The sequence below is a fragment of the Myotis brandtii genome, unplaced genomic scaffold (assembly GCF_000412655.1).
Source record: "Myotis brandtii unplaced genomic scaffold, ASM41265v1 scaffold656, whole genome shotgun sequence".
NCBI lineage: Eukaryota > Metazoa > Chordata > Mammalia > Chiroptera > Vespertilionidae > Myotis > Myotis brandtii.
The window spans coordinates 1,411,647-1,427,581 of record NW_005370548.1 but is presented as its reverse complement, the minus strand read 5'-3'; the positions used below and the strand labels follow the sequence as shown (position 1 = coordinate 1,427,581).

The window sequence follows — 15,935 nt, the reverse complement described above, 5'->3', positions numbered from 1 at the left end:
GCGGAGGGCCCGTCCCACTGCCTCCCGACCCCGACCGCCGCGTCCGGGCCTTTGCTTCTGATTTTAGATGACAACTTCTATTACCGAAGCATGAGATACGAGGTCTACCAGCTGGCTCGCAAGTGTAAGTGAGGCATTTCCTTACACACGCGCGCGCGCACACACACACACACACACACACTCATTGATTTGCAAATCAGCCATCGCCGTGTTCAGTGAGATGCAGTTGGGTCGGAGGGTCCCAGGGAACTGACTCAATTCCCAAAGCTGGATGCTCCCCGCGCAACGTGCCCTTCACCGGTGGACGCTTTGGAAAGCGGGCACCAGTGACTGTGGGTTCCCATTGCTTCCAGACTCGCTGGGGTTTTGCCAGCTCTTTTTAGATTGTCCTCTGGAGACCTGCGTACAAAGGAATGGCCAGCGGCCGGGGGCGCTGCCCGCCGAGACCATCCGCCTGATGCGGGGGAAGATGGAGGAGCCCAACCCCGAGAAAAACGCCTGGGAGCACAACAGCCTCACGGTGCGGAGCCCCGCGTGCTCGGCCGCGGCCAGGTAGCTGCTCCCCGGCGCCTCCGGGCAGCCCTGCGCTGACGCTTCTCCGCAGCCGCGGGCTAGTCCTCATCCGCGTGGAGCACACGGTCCCCCCGCCCCGCCGCAGGTGAAGGTGTTTGTTACAGTGACGTGTGCTACCCCCTCTCCTCCAGCCCCGAGCTGACCGGCCTGCTGCTTGCTGCTCTGGAAAACCCCGTGACCTGTGTCGAGGACAACGCGGAGCAGAAGGTAAGTCTCCCCTCAGGGCCAGTGTGAGGGGGGCCACCTTTTGTAGGAAGGCCTTTTGGAGCCAAATGTGGGGGTGCCCTGGGGGGGCCGGTCTCCAGTTTTGGAAATCCAGGGGGGGGTGGGGGGGGGGGGGGGGGGGGGGGGCTGTTCACACAGACTGACAGGCACTGGGCGCCGGCCTCGTGTTTTCCCCGCGAGCCCATCAGTGGACACTCACCCGCACCCCTGCCCGGGCGGACCGGCTTCCAGCCGGACGCATCTCAGAGCCGCCCTCCGGGAGAAGGAGGAACAGACCACTCCCGCCTCCAGGCAGCCAGGCCCTTTCTGAACTATACCCGTTCTCACCACAGTGTCTCTCTCACGTAGGAAACTGACAGAATTATTTGTTCAACCAACACGCTTCACCAAGCTGATCAGACGCTGCGAAGGATTGTCTCTGAGACAATGAAGGAAGCAAAAGGTATGTGGGTAGTTCTGTTCTGTGAACACGCGTGGTATCGTTACCCACCAGGGAAATGCAAATCAAACACAGCGAGGGCCCCCGCAGCCCCAGGACACGGAGCCAGCAAGGTCAGTGCTGCTGAGGGTGGTGAGGCCGGAGCCCCATGGCTGCCGCAGGAATGGATGGGCAGCGTTACCATGGGACCCAGCGGTGCCACCCTTTTTTTAAAATTAATATATTTGTATTGATTTCAGGGAGGAGGGGAGAGGGAGGGAGAGAAACATCCATGAGAGAGAATCATGGATCGGCTGCCTCCTGCAAGTCCCCCACTGGGGATCGAGCCCACAACCCGGGCCTGTGCCCTTGACCGGAATCGAACCTGGGACCTTTCAGTTCGCAGGCTGACACTCTGTCCACTGAGCCAAACCAGCTAGGGCAGCAGTGCCACTCTGAGGCACACACGTTCCCAGCAGCAGCATTCATAAGAGCCAGCAGGTGGAAGCAACCAGATGTCCATTGGCAGACAACCATCGGTAGAAAATGTGGCAACACATGTAATGGGCCGTTCGCCATAGAATGGAGTGAAGCGCTGATGCACGTTCCATGGGCGAACCACAAGCACATTATGCAGAAGGAGAGTAGCCCGAGAACGGCCACGGCAGCCCAGGCCCGGAGACGTCAGGACAGGGACATCTAGACTCAGCCACCACATTGGTGGGGGCTTGGGGGGTTCGGGGGGAGGGGAGCAGGAAGGTGATAGCTGGCGATGACAGTTCTGCGACTGGGGCTCGGGGTGCAGGTGTGAGGGTACTGCAGCCACCGCGTTGTTCGCATGGAAACTGCGTGTGGGCTGACGGGCAGACGCTCCATCCGGTAGGAAGCCGCAGGACAGCGTGCTGGGTAGCAGCCGTTCCCAAGGCGGACGGTCCTCCTGTCTCAGGCCCCAGTGCCTGTCAGCTCACGGATGTGAGGTCGGCTCTCGTCAACAAGCCCCCCCTCAGGCTTCTTTGCTGCTCAGCAACTTCATAGCAGGTCACTTAAAGGACTTGCTGTGTCACATTAACGGGACCTTCTGTCTGTGCCACCAGCTCAGCTGTACGTACGGGGTCTGACCGCTTGTCTGAGTAACCCAGTGGCTCTCCCGCTGGTGTGACTCCCCTGACCCAGACTCTTGGTTTTAGATGCGCGCGTGCGGCCTCCCGACCTGAAGCTCCTGGCGGCGGCGCTGAACCAGCTCCGAGCAGAGCTGCTGCAGGACCTGAGGCTCGGCCACAAGGCACCCCTGTGCTCGCGGGCCCTGGGTGTCCCCGACGTGGTTGCTCTTTTTCATGATGAGAAAGACAGCCTCGTGCAGAAGTACTTTCCAAAGCAGCATTAACGTCTCCATTTCCAATCAAAGGTCTGATTTTGGTGAAGATTTCGCAAACTGACGACAATTTTGTATTACTGCATATTCTCTAGGGCGATGACAGGAGTTGCCAGACTTATTGTTCATAAAAATTAGATCCGTTTGTCGTAACAGAAATGACTGGTCATCCCCCTGTCGCACGTGATGTGGATGACGGAGCCTCAGAGGCTGCCTCCCTCCTTGCTGTGCCGGGACCGCAGGGCTGGGTGGGGCGGGAGGCAGCCTGCAAGGACCTTTAATAAATCGAAGAAACTAGAAAGGAGACAGTGTGGGTGTGTGGAGCTTTTGTTTCTAAGCCATGTGACGGAGCTACTTATGGGTAAGGCATTCTACAAATTCCAACAATGTAGCCATAACCTTGTGTTTTAATTAAAAAGTTAATTGGATCCTAGTTCTCAAAAAAGAATGGCAAACATTAGGAAGTGTTACTTTCTATTCACATATTACAGAGGCAAAGCTTCTTGCACAACATGAACTACACACTGGGCATGGTATTTCAGCATTGATCTTTCTGCAATCCCTAGACAAGTTTTTGCAGTCATACTCGTTTTGCATACAAAGTATGTTCTTTACATCAAAGTACATATTAACAAAAACATGTTCTAGAAATCATATACCCTCTAAAACTACTTAGTGAAAAAATCCTTAGTAGGGAATTTTTAAAAATAATACAGCCATTTGATAAATATTTTTGTAGAATTTAAAATGAGGTTTATTTCTGAACATTTATTTAGCAATATTCCCTTTATCAAATAGTTCTGCAGATGAATGGCAAACACCTTTTTCTAAAATGAAATAGCACTGGAAAATAGCCAATAGTCTAGCCTTTACTTGAATTTCAAGAAGTTGTAGCTTCATACTACATTAGTAAAATCTGAAATAAAGTTATTCCATATTAATTTTTTCACAGTTTCTTAAAAAAATATTAGTGGAGATAAATTATCTACCAACTTTAAAAATCTAAACTTATGTTCACTGAACAAAAATCAATTCTTTCAGAATTTTCTAAAATGAAATAGCACTGGAAAATAGCCAATAGTCTAGCCTTTACTTGAATTTCAAGAAGTTGTAGCTTACTACATCATTAGTAAAATCTGAAATAAAGTTATTCCATATTAATTTTTTCACAGTTTCTTAAAAAAATATTAGTGGAGATAAATTATCTACCAACTTTAAAAATCTAAACTTATGTTCACTGAACAAAAATCAATTCTTTCAGAACATTGCCTGTTAACAGCAAAATACTATAAACATTGCATGTTAAACTTTCCAAACACCTCATTTCTATAAAACAGGATTAAATATAAAATGGGATAAATATATTCAATACTTAGTGGAAGATACATTTAACGAAGATTTAAGTGAAACCCTAAATCTTCTCAAAAACAAAACACTACAGAGCGCCTAAGGCAGATTCGCTTCAAGGACTTGCCGTGCATTGAGCCGTAACTGACTTCCAGGCATCAGGCCTTTGTTACACCAACTGTGCCCAGTCTCAGGGAAAAGAGTCATACATTCGAGTTTGTAATTATGAAAAAATGTCTACATTGAAAGTAAAATGCACCTTCAAAACATCTATCTTTAGTTGTCAGAAAAAATATATTTGTCACTATCTGGCCCAGAATGCAGTTAATAAACTGGTTTTAACAAGAGTTCTTCCTTTTATTTCACAAAAACTTGCATTTTCTATTTTGCATATTGCTTTTATTTGAATAAAAGTGAGGGGGAAAAATAAAAGCTTCCAAAGCAACCTCGTGCTTTGTGGGAATAAATGTAAAGGGGCGAAGTTATGCATCTGGAAATGGCGGCACGGACCCTGGTCCGAGCGGTCAAAGCGACGGAGCGAAGCAGGACTAGGTTTTGGCCGAAGGAGCCTCAGCTTTGAGGGAAGAGGTCGAGTTGGAGAAACCCTCTGAGATGCTGCTGCTTTGAGCAGTGCAACTGAGAGGAGCTGAGATGGAACAGTCACCCACAAGAACTCCTTTGAAAGGCTTCCTAGCATTTGGGGCCAGAAGATCATTCCCATGCATGTAGGGCTTTTGTGGACATAAGCCTTCAACATCTCCCTTTTAGGAGTAGTGGTCCTTTCTGGTTAATAAATGCTCAATCGTTAGGGTGTTCTCTTTACAAACCCGATGAGTAACACTTCAAGCTTTAAACCTTAAAAGTAATAAAATGCTTGCAAAGCACACAAAAACCAACAGTTAGAAACAGTAAGTTTATTGTTTGACCAAGCGCTCTTCAGGGTAAGCGAGTTATTACACAATATGTCAACAACAGCCTCCTATTCAAAATTCCTCTAGATTAATTAGCACGTCTTATTTCTGTAAACAAGTTAAATCTGTCTGTATGCATCTGGTATCTACTTTCACATGGTAAGTCCTTTCCCACTAGGTGTCGAGGCAGTCAGCTTCCATGGCTCTGTCGCCGCGAAGGAAAGACTGGTGCAACGGCAACGAGCATCACAACTTGAAGTCACACTAAGTGTTCTAAGGGGCCAATTCTGAAGAGAAGAATTCGTTTTGGATGTGTTTCATTTTTAAAAATATACTTCATCCCATTTCCCATGTGTTCCTATACACACATCTGAGAAATTATGGACAACAAATGGGTGCAAGGCCGGAGGCAGGAAACAGGAAGCGGAATTTCGTGAAGGACTGTCTCCGGGAACCAGATGGGACTGTCACTTACCTCTTTGGTCATCAAAGGAACAGGAGGGAGAACAGACACTCAATGTCCTTGTCAAGCTCACCTGACAGTAATGACGTCAGAATAAAGCGTTTAAATACAAGGTTCAAACTAAAAGAACAAAAAAGGCATCTTCATAGGTAATCACCTGACATTTCCAGCATTCTCATGTATTCACTTGTGGTTTTTAAAATAAACTACAAGTATAATAAAATGAATCCAATGGCAAATTGATGCATTTTTAAACGAGACTGAATAAACAGGTTTTCAAATATTAAACTCCATTTTCAATGTAAAGCCTTGTTTTATTTCATTTCAGGACATTCCTCTCAAATTTTTATAGCTTTAATTTTAAAAGAATTAACTGTTTTACATCCCCCCTTATGGAAAAAAAGAAAAAGGTTTACTATATACTGAAATAGCTTTACTTCTATCAGTTGAAACTATCAATTCAACTTAAACTAAGTGAACTAGATAGTATTTCAACTATCTAAAGAGCAATTTTAAAGGCAATTCCTCTGCTAAACATGGAAATAAGTTGTAACAAAGTTTGTGAGAAAGTGATTTATTCTACCATTTTTAAATATGGCAGAGATGACATCTAGCTGCGTATATAGTGAAACACCACTAGGACCAAGCTTTGAAGTCTACATGGACCTTAACTGTGGGAGTTTAAATGAATACCTGTAAGATTAAGATTGCACTTCAATCATCAAAGTCTAAATAAAAGGAAAAAACAGACACCAATGTGTCTAATTGTTCTAATATATAAATGACCCTGACCAAACTTTTATGGAAAAAAAAAAAGGGGGGAAACATTTGTTTCTATTGTCAACTTTTTTTTCTATAAATATAATGTATAAACTTTAAATTAGCATATTAGGGATGGGTCCTCCCCCTACCAACAAAAACCAACAATACACAAAACTAAAAAATGCACAAAGTCAAAACCAAGGACAGAGCAATGTGACTGCTCCGGTCAGTGCTGGTTATGCTGCCCTCTTGCAAAGTGACAGGCGAAGTCGTACTTGTTTTTACATTTGCATCCGCAGATGTTGCACTGGAAAGGGTTCTCATACCCGTGACATCCCATGTGAATGGTGTAGAGGATGTTGTCGGCAAAGTACATGTCACAGTGCTGGCAGTGGTGCAGGAGCTGCGGGTCCTGGGCCGGCAGGGTCGGAGCGGGCGTGCTCGGCTGGCTGTTTCCTATGCTCAGGGTGCTCGTGTAGGCACTGGGTTCGCTGCTTGGATCTGCCACGGGACGTAGTTCCTCTGGCTCTGGGGCGGCCGGGGCTCCGGGCTGGTGGGGGGGGGGGCGCTCCGAGGAATACTTGCGGCCACGGCAGAAACCACTGCCTGGGCCGAGGGCTGCTGCAGCAGGAAAGGCTTCTCGTCCGGGCAGGGCACGACGTCGGGGGACGCGGGGTTCTGGTTTTCAGGGGGCAGGCTGGACAACTGCCCTGCGAGAGTGGAGAGCTGATTGAGAGGGTTGTCGACCAGGAGTTCTTGGGGGTCCCTGGGTAGGCCCCCAGTTGAGGTGCTTTTCGCCATACTTTCATAGGAGTCCGTCTGGATGTTGGGGATTTCATGGGTGAAATCGTTAAGGTAGTCTGGCTTCTGAACCACCATGGAAGGCGGACTTAAGTTGATTAATGCTCTTCTGCTATAGCCCAGGTTGCTGGTTTTCTTCTGTAAAACGCCCCACATTTTCTTGCTGCTTAAGGAAGACCTCGCACCTTTGATTGGCACCATCTTATGCTTGCGCCGTCGATGATGGGACAGGTTGCTTCGATCGCTGCAGCGGAAGGAACACAATTCACATTTATATGGTTTTTCTCCTGTATGGGAACGCATATGGGCTTCCAGGTGACGCTCGTAAGCAGAGGCAAATGGACATAAGTGACATCTATGAGGTTTTTCACCTGTTTCAAAAGAAAAATGGGGGAGAAATGGCAAGACAGAGGTTGAGAGATGATTTGGAGCAGGAGAAAGATGGCTGAGGAAGGGGAAGCTTTACAAGGGGCCTCACTTCCTGGGTGCATGTTGTTATGCTATCACTTTGTAAAAATACACTACTTCCCATCTATTCAAACCTTACGTCAACCTTCATTTTTAAACTATCAGAACTACTTATACCACAGGTCAGCCTGCCCTCCTTGGCCCCTCTCCTGCCCCCACAGAAGCGCGCCCCTCGCCCGCTCTGTTACCTGTGTGGATTCTGATGTGCTCGATAAGCCGGGCTGTCCCTTTGCTGGCATAGTTGCAATAACGACACTTGAGCTTCCCATCGAAGGTCCTTTCGAAGCCGTCTACTAACATTCCTGAGTTTTCATCCAGGGAAACTTCAACAGATGGGTGGTCAAGTCCATTTTGATCGCCATCTGTCCCAGCTATAAACAAAGAACAGCAAAAGTATGCATCTCAGAGGCAACTCAATGTAGCATTTTAGTCTGAAGTAGCACAAAACCTTTCCTAAGATCACAGTTCACTGCGCTTACTCACAAATGCTACCAGTCCTCACCATGCGTTTGTAGAAGAGATCAGGGTGCTACCCTTGTTTGACAGAGAGGAGACAGAGGGGAGTAAGTAGTGACCACGCAGATACACGTGTAAGTTTCCAGCCACTTCTAGAAATGTAACTGGAAGTCATGAAAATCTCCCCAGATCCTACTCTGCTTCCTTTAGCCTAAACCAATCAATGCTGCGTTTTGCGCTGTTCCACTCCATTGTACAGATGTCCTAGATTCTGGGTTGCGTTTAGGATCCTAATATTCTAATTAAGCACATAAAAATATTGTATTAGATTCCTCTGAATGCTGGAACTGTAGGACTTTGAGAGCTAAAAGGTCTTTGGCTCTTGGCTCTTAACCTAATCCGACTACTTCTTTGTATAAGGAAACAGGGCAAGCGTTCATAACAGGAAAACCAGCAAATGCTGGGGACAGCCCTGGCCCCTCAATCCCAGCCCAGCAACCTGCACACTAGAGTGTCTGCAGGGACATGCTATTCCTACAGCTTCCAGGGAAAGCCCTTCCACCCCATCCCCAGGAGGCAGCAGCGCTGCCGTGAGGAACTCAAGCGGCACCCCACCCAGGGAAGAGAAGTGATTTTGCTGCTGGTGCAAGTCCAACATCCAGCAACACCATTGCACCGGAGGCCCGGGGCTCAGCACCGCCCTCCCTCCCTCCCTCCCTCCCTCCTGCTGCTATCCCAAGCCAGGGACTCTCTAAACTTAATGTATGTACGAATCACTCGGGGAGCTGTGGATTGGCCTGACAGTCTGCACTTCTAACAAGCTCCCAGGTCTCTGCTGCTGGTCCCTCGACTACAAGGCCAAAGACCATCTAGGTCAGGGGCCAGGCACCTTTTCCTGTAAGGCTCGACAGCAAATCCTTCAGGCTGTGGGGCCACATAGTTTCTATCACAACTACTCAACTCTGCAGTTGTAGCACAGATACAGAAAAATGTAAACAAGCAAGTGTGGCTGTATTTCAATAAAACTTTATTTACGGAAGCTGAAGTTTGAATTTCATGATTTTCACGTTATGACCTTCTTCTTCTAATTGTCTCCAACCATCTTTAAATGTAGAAACCACTCTTAGCTTGCAGGTCATACAGAAATAAAGGGTTGGCTGTCCAGAGGGGCTCACAGGCTGTGGTGTGCGGGCCTGAGTGAGGTCAGAATCCATCTCCAGTGTGTGGTGAGCAAACTAGACAGACAGTCTGTCTGCAGTGGGCCGCTGCTTTCTGTCCTAGTTTCTCCTCCCGGGTAGCTAAACATCGCCCTTTCTTCGTTTTGAGAGAAGAAACCAAAATCCCCCCCGTGTTTCAGGCCTAACCCAGAATCCCTAATGGCTGGTCCTTTGTGCACTGAGTGGGTGCCTGTGTCTCTTATCAGTTAGAGAAGCTGGAGGACAGGGATGACACGAGCGCCCTCATCGTCCGAGACTGCAAAGCAGCGCTCGGCCATGTGAAGCCTGGGGGCTCACTCACAAACAGCTGACATGTGCAAAGAAAGAAAGAAAGAAAGAAAGCTGCCCTGTATCTTTGCAGGAAAAGACGGAATGACTCACATAAGGGAATAATGGTGTGGACAGCAATGACAAGCATGACTGTATTTATAAAAAGGGAGTTAGTGAGAGTATTAGGTGAGTCTACCTCCCTGAAGAGCCTCTGCCTCCTTGTCCCCGCTCACTGACCCCGAGATCATGTTCACGTGGTGGGTCTGCTGGGTCAGGTACTCCTGGAAATCCTTCACGAAGTCCAGAGGCTCTGGCTTCTTCTCGCCCATCTTGTTTGTTTTGTGTGGCTTGTTTTTAAAGTTTACAGGTCGTTACACCTGGGGGGACACTGAAATAATTGCACACTATTAGGGAGAGCCAGCACAGAGCAAAACCACACAGTGACACAGCATGACTGCAAGGCACTAAGCAGGGCCACAGAGGACACAGTCCCTGCCGTTACAGACGTGTCACCCTCCTGGGGAACTGGACGAGGCACACACGGAACGGTGGGAAAGTAATAGAGTTAATACTTAAATCACTGGGATTCCAACTTAAGTCTTAGAGGATGGAAGGAAATTACAAAGACAGAAAAAAAGAAAAAAAAAGAGGAAAAAAAGTCCAGATGAAAGAAATAAGCACAGCATCAGGGATTGTCCATGGAGACAGTACAGACACCAAGGGGCTCAATAGGGCTGCCAGAGCTTTCTGGATGATGGACATGCTACAGACCTGCCTTACCCAATGCAGCCGCATGCAGCCACTGAGCACTTGGAATATGGCTACTACAAATGACGAGTTTTAAATTTTATTTAATTTACACTGAAACAGTGAGGGACACAGCAAAGGCTCTGAGTGATAGGGGTCACGCGAACGAGTCCTCTAGGAATAGGTGGTCTAGAACAGGGGTGCAACCTTTCTGTCCAAGTCCAAACAGTAAATATTTAGGCTTTGCAGATCACACAATCTCTGTCAAAACTATTGACCTCTGTCATTGTAGCGAATGGCAGCCACACACAATACGTAAATGAACGAGTAGGCCTGTGTTTCAATAAAACCACAAAAACAGGCTCTGAGCCAGGCTTGGCCTATGGGCTGCTTCCCCCGACCCCTGCCATTGAAATCCAAACCCACCTCTACCACCACCCATCAGCCACTCACTCTGAGAATGGGGGGGAGTAAGAATGTGAGATTTTGTAATCACAAACTAAACTGGTCCTCCCATAGGTTTATGGCCCAAATTCACAAATCAAATCACCAAAATGTTTTCTAGTAAGAACAAAATGAGGAAGTCTAGCACCTAAAAGGCAAAAAGTCTTTTCTTCCAGTAAAAATACTTTTATGCAAAGGCAAAAGGTTGTGAAGTGGGAGGGTTCTATAAAAGTATTTTCCAATTAACAAAAGCTTGACCAACATTTTAAGAACTAAAACTCCTATTTTAATTGATTAACTAGGAATCGACTGGAAACACTAACCCTTGACTACTTACGACTATAGACGATCTGACCACACAGCGTGCGGCCATGGCCGCAGGAACTAACTAATGGCCAGGACTGTTTCCGCTGCTGTTTCCCATCTTCCCATGTTTCCTTGGACTGGTTCTCTGTTTCCTAGTCACTGTATCGTTGTATTTCTATTTGTTTTGTGACTGCAGTTGAATCTACCGATTATCTGTCCTTTAAAATTTGCCCTTTGGTTAGAAAAACAAGATGAGTCAGTCAGCCTCAATGAAAAAGATTAAGAATAAGATCCCGTCACCGCCGCTGCTGCTGCGGCCGCCGCCATGTTTGGTGCGTCTCCGCTTCCTTCCCGCCCCACTGCTGTCGTCAAATCTCGCGCGAGCAGGGAGTAGCGCCGAGGCGGAAAGGAGAATTGTCCCTCTCGGGGTTCCGTAGTCGGAGGGGCGTGTTGTATTTCTATTTGTTTTGTGACTGCAGTTGAATCTACCGATTATCTGTCCTTTAAAATTTGCCCTTTGGTTAGAAAAACAAGATGAGTCAGTCAGCCTCAATGAAAAAGATTAAGAATAAGATCAAGAACAATCCTATATAATAAAAGCCTAATATGCAAATTGTCCCCTTGACTGGGAGTTCGACTGCTAATTATGACATGTGCTGACCACCAGGGGAGGCACGGAACATGGCGGGCGGCAGAGGAGGTGCTGTCGGCCCTAATGGGCCCCAACGAGAGCAGGACCGCAGTGGGATGGTGAAGCAGGTGAGCGAGCGGCGCCAGGCCAAGGCAGGTGTGAGCCGAGAACAATCGCCCCGCAGATGGCGACCAGTGGCAGCAGCAGGGGGCGGGGCCGCCACACAGCTCCCAGGAGCTGAGGGAGCTGGGTGGGGGGCCCAGCCCAGATTGATGGCCCCGCAGATGGCGAGATGTGGGGTGTCCACCGAGCTTGCTCTCACTCCCCCTGCTACCCTCCCCTGGGATGCCGGGAAAGTCTCCACACTCAGGTGCCAGGCGCCCACAAGGAGCCCGCCCCGCACCCTCACAGCCTCTTCCAGGTGAGCCGGCCGCAGCCACTGGGACCGCAGGGGCTGGTCAGGCTCCCTGGGTTCGCACAGGAACTGGTCTGTGAGGCTAGCTGGGAGAGCGCGCGCTGCCCACCTGGCTTCCATGTGGCACCGCTGGGTGGCCAGAGGCCCGCGCTGTGCCCCGGCATGCAGCGCCCAGCAGCGCTCACCCCATCTCTGCATGGGGACTCAGGCGAGGTGACTCAGGTGAGGGGAGCGCATGGGGGCCTGTGGGCCCAGGTGCTGCCCAGGGCCCAGAGGTCAGCTAGGACCTGCCCTTCCACACCAGACATTTGCGCTTTGATCACTGGTCAGGCCTAGGAACAGTACCCATGCACAAATTTCGTGCACTGGGCCTCTAGTCTATAATAATAAAAGCGTAATATGCTGTTTAGATGGGACCTTCCAGATGAAGCCAGGGCTGCGAGGGAAGCCCGGGTCCCGGGTGCCAGAGTGAAGCCGGTGCTGACAGCTGGGGGAAGGGAGGCCTACTCTTACACAAATTTCATGTATCTGGTCTCTAGTATATAATAATGTTCTATCTCAATAAAACCAAAGCACAGAGGGGTGGGGAGAACTGTAAAAATATACACGAAAATGTAAGAAATATAGCAGACAGAGGTGTAGAATGAGTTCCAGAAACAGAAAAATAAACAAGAAATGGTTTTTTAAAAACAATGATCAAGAAATGTCCAGAATCAGAGATCTCTTTCCTATTGAATGGCGTCAGAGTGTAAAATAGGATAGACGATAACACTTAGACACATTATTGTGAAATTTAAAAATCTCAAAGACAAAGAAAATTATACAACACTGTCTAGAGAGAAAAGGCAGTGCACCCACACAGGAAAGCAATCAAAATGCTAGGGTGTCAATGCGACCTGGTGCAGAGAACAGCAGCAGAACCTGCAGAACCCATTCCAGAAAGTCTAAACTTCAAGCTGATCGGGGATCTTCCAAATCCACATCCAATCAAGGGAGAGCATTCAGAGGCATTGCTATAGGGCAGGGTGGGGAACCTTTCTTTTGCCCAGAGCCATTGGATCTTTACATCATTCGAGGGCCATACAAAATTATTAACTTAAAAATTAGCCGCTCTATTTGGTCAAACACCTAATTAACTCCCCGATAATGCCTTGGCAGGGCCAGACCGAAAGATTTCTCTGGCCTATGAGGCCCACGGGCCGGTGTTCCCCACCCCTGCTCTAGAATCAAGAAGACAAGAATACTTGCTATTGCTACTGCTATGCTTTAAAATTGAATTTTTTGGGGTGACACTGGTTATTAAAATTATACAAGTTTTAGGGGTACAATTCTTTAGTACATCATCTGTATATTGTATTGTGCTACTGCTATTCAACATAGTTCTGGAATAGAGACCCCCACAATAAAAAAAGAAAAAAAAGGTATGAGGATTGGGAAATAAAAGATGATGATAATGAAGGTGAGGAGGAGGAGGAGGATTGGGGAAATTATTTTATAAATTGTAAAAGTGGTAAGGCCCTAAAGCTTGTCTGTGTTCTAATTGTAAAAGTTATAATTAAGAAAGAAATCCTGGTATTTACCTTGCAACTTAGCATCACCTCTAGCCAATCAATTCATATGAAAACTGCTGTTTCCACTGGAAAATATCTGAATGTGCTTTGACGGGCTTCAATAAGCAAGATGAATCTTATCCAATCCAATTAGAAAGCACAACACTGCTAGGGCACATGTGACAAAGCAGAAAAATGCAGGAGGCTGCCAGCGTGCCAGCAGAAGCAATGCCACTTTCATACAGGCGTCTCCAGATTTAAGAGCACCAATGAGCCCGATTACAGAGGTGCTGGCACATTCCGACAGGCACTGTCATGTTATAAAGTTCACTCTTTTCCCTGCCATACACTGTGCTGACTTTCAATCATAATGCATGATGGGCTTGAAACAAATCCAAAGACTAGGGATGCCAATGGAACAAAGGAAAATAACATTGTAAACATGAGAGAAAACAACTTTTAGTTTTTAACATATTGCTATGGCTTATAACCTTCGACCTACATCACCCCCCCCCCAACATACATACACACACACGCACATACCCTGGCGCGTGCACAACACGACAGGTCCTTGCACAGCGTTAATCCCTGGGATGAAAGATGCCTAAATCTGAATGGAGTCTTTGGTTCAAGACCCAGGTTTCTCTAGCTCGCGTCAGTCTATCTAAGCACAAAAAACAGAAAATGAACACTAATTCTGAAACAGAAAGCTTCCTGATGCTGAAAGGAAATACAGATTTTTATACCAAACCATCTTTCTGTCTTTAATAAAGTAATCAATAGGCTCAGGACTAAAAGTTTAATCTAAGAACTCCACAAATGAACTGATATCTGGAAATGCCTCTAAAACACTGATAAATTTTAAAACCTTTGCAAAAATAACATAAAAATCTACTTGGGAAATCAGCAAACTATAATGTCTTTATTGAAAGTTTCTTTTCTACTGGCCATGAATTCAACACCTTGGAGCTTGTTAGCCAAAAAAACTTACACAAAATGTCAATGTGTAAAATGATGTCATCAGAAAAAGAAACATATTTAAGAGTTGTCCACGTTAACCATAGATTTGGGTGGTATATTCCGAGCCCGATCTACTCTTTCTAATATCTAGCTATATCAACCAGAGAGAATTTTTCCCATACTCCATGATCACATTCTTTTTTTTTTAAATATATTTTATTGATACAGAGAGGAAGGGAGAGGGATAGAGAGTTAGAAACATCGATGAGAGAGAGACATCGATCAGCTGCCTCCTGCATACCCCCCACTGGGGATGTGCCTGCAACCAAGGTACATGCCCTTGACTGGAATCGAACCTGGGACCCTTCAGTCCGCAGGCCGACGCTCTATCCACTGAGCCAAACCGGTTAGGGCCATGATCACATTCTTTACTGTAACACTTCTGAGCCCTCCCTGCGATCACTCTGAATAAAATTAAACCGGGTCCTCCATTGCGTGTAGGTACATGTCTACACAGAAACTGACTAGCACACACCTCAATTGTTTTTATGTCAATATTCTCCCAAACTAGCCATTCCAGGCTCAAAAATAAGGTTCTTCCACACCACGCGGAGGCTGGGCACGCTGGTGAGTGAGCTCTGCTGTCCTACGGGACACGGCGACCTCTTTACCTGAGCAGGCGACTGTGACTATTGCGATCTGCCTTTGGTGCCGGGGAAAGCATTTATTTGTATGTTGTCCTCTGATCTTTCTCCTTCAGTCTCATTTTACAAATGGGAAGTTCTGATCAACACACACACACACACACACACACACACGACCTCTGAGCCAGCAGGTAACAATACAGCGGCGTCCTGATGCCAATCAGGGGACACCACACCCTGGCACCGAGGTAACGTGAGACCAGGAGAAACTCTTCCCCAGCTTTCCTCCAAGCCCACCTGTAGTCTAAGCTCCAGGAGAGTTCTGAGAACACGTGGTCAGGGGCCAGGAGCATCTATCTCATTGACCACTTTTTTAGAGGGTGTCTAAGCATAGACTAGAATACTCAGCAGCAGATGAACACAGTAACGTAATGCGGGGTGAGGTGGGCCTCTAACATACAGTGACCGCAGGTCAACCGAGGCGCTTGCTTTCATACAAATCATCCTGGTCCTGACAGGCTGACCGGCCGAGAACGCCCGTCCGCAGGGCAGTCTGACAAGGGAGGTTTGGTGTGTGGGAGTAACGCGGGCCCTCGGAGAATTAGGACGCGTTTCCTCTGATCACAGAACTGTCAGAAAGCAGATTCTTGAAGGCAAACAGGGGCATTATGAGGCACCGGGAAACCAGTAGACATAACAGAGAAACCTAAATAAGGACAAGTTACGAGCAGACACGCAACAGCGGACTCCAGAGCTAACCTCTCCACCCGGGACCCGCGCCTCCGGGGTCCGGCCGCTCCAGCGTGGACGAGAGGCGGAGGAGCTGCAATGTGCTCTGGAGACGCACCCGGGGGCTCCGCGGGCCATGGAGGGGCCTTCAGCTCAGACGGAAAAGCCGCAGGGAGGTCTGCGGAGAGAAGCACAGCACGTGAGCCGCGGCGACCAGAGCGCACCG

General features: G+C 47.7%; 2 protein-coding genes across 2 annotated transcripts; one reads left to right on the top strand and one right to left on the bottom strand.

The window, feature by feature from the left end:
• Positions 1-6: 6 nt before the first annotated feature.
• On the top strand, positions 7-3,036 carry PSTK (phosphoseryl-tRNA kinase). Its single transcript, XM_014528873.1, has 5 exons — positions 7-124; positions 354-552; positions 705-780; positions 1,147-1,240; positions 2,404-3,036. Exons 1-5 carry the CDS (start codon positions 91-93, stop codon positions 2,598-2,600), a joined length of 600 nt encoding a protein of 199 aa, XP_014384359.1. The 5' UTR covers positions 7-90; the 3' UTR covers positions 2,601-3,036.
• A 1,793-nt stretch (positions 3,037-4,829) lies between these two features.
• IKZF5 (IKAROS family zinc finger 5 (Pegasus)) lies at positions 4,830-11,044 on the bottom strand. Its single transcript, XM_014528866.1, is given in 5 exon segments — positions 4,830-6,584; positions 6,587-7,243; positions 7,529-7,711; positions 9,480-9,671; positions 10,812-11,044. Coding segments are annotated over 4 exon segments (1,260 nt in total). The 5' UTR covers positions 9,613-9,671; positions 10,812-11,044; the 3' UTR covers positions 4,830-6,297.
• Between the last annotated feature and the right edge of the window lie 4,891 nt (positions 11,045-15,935).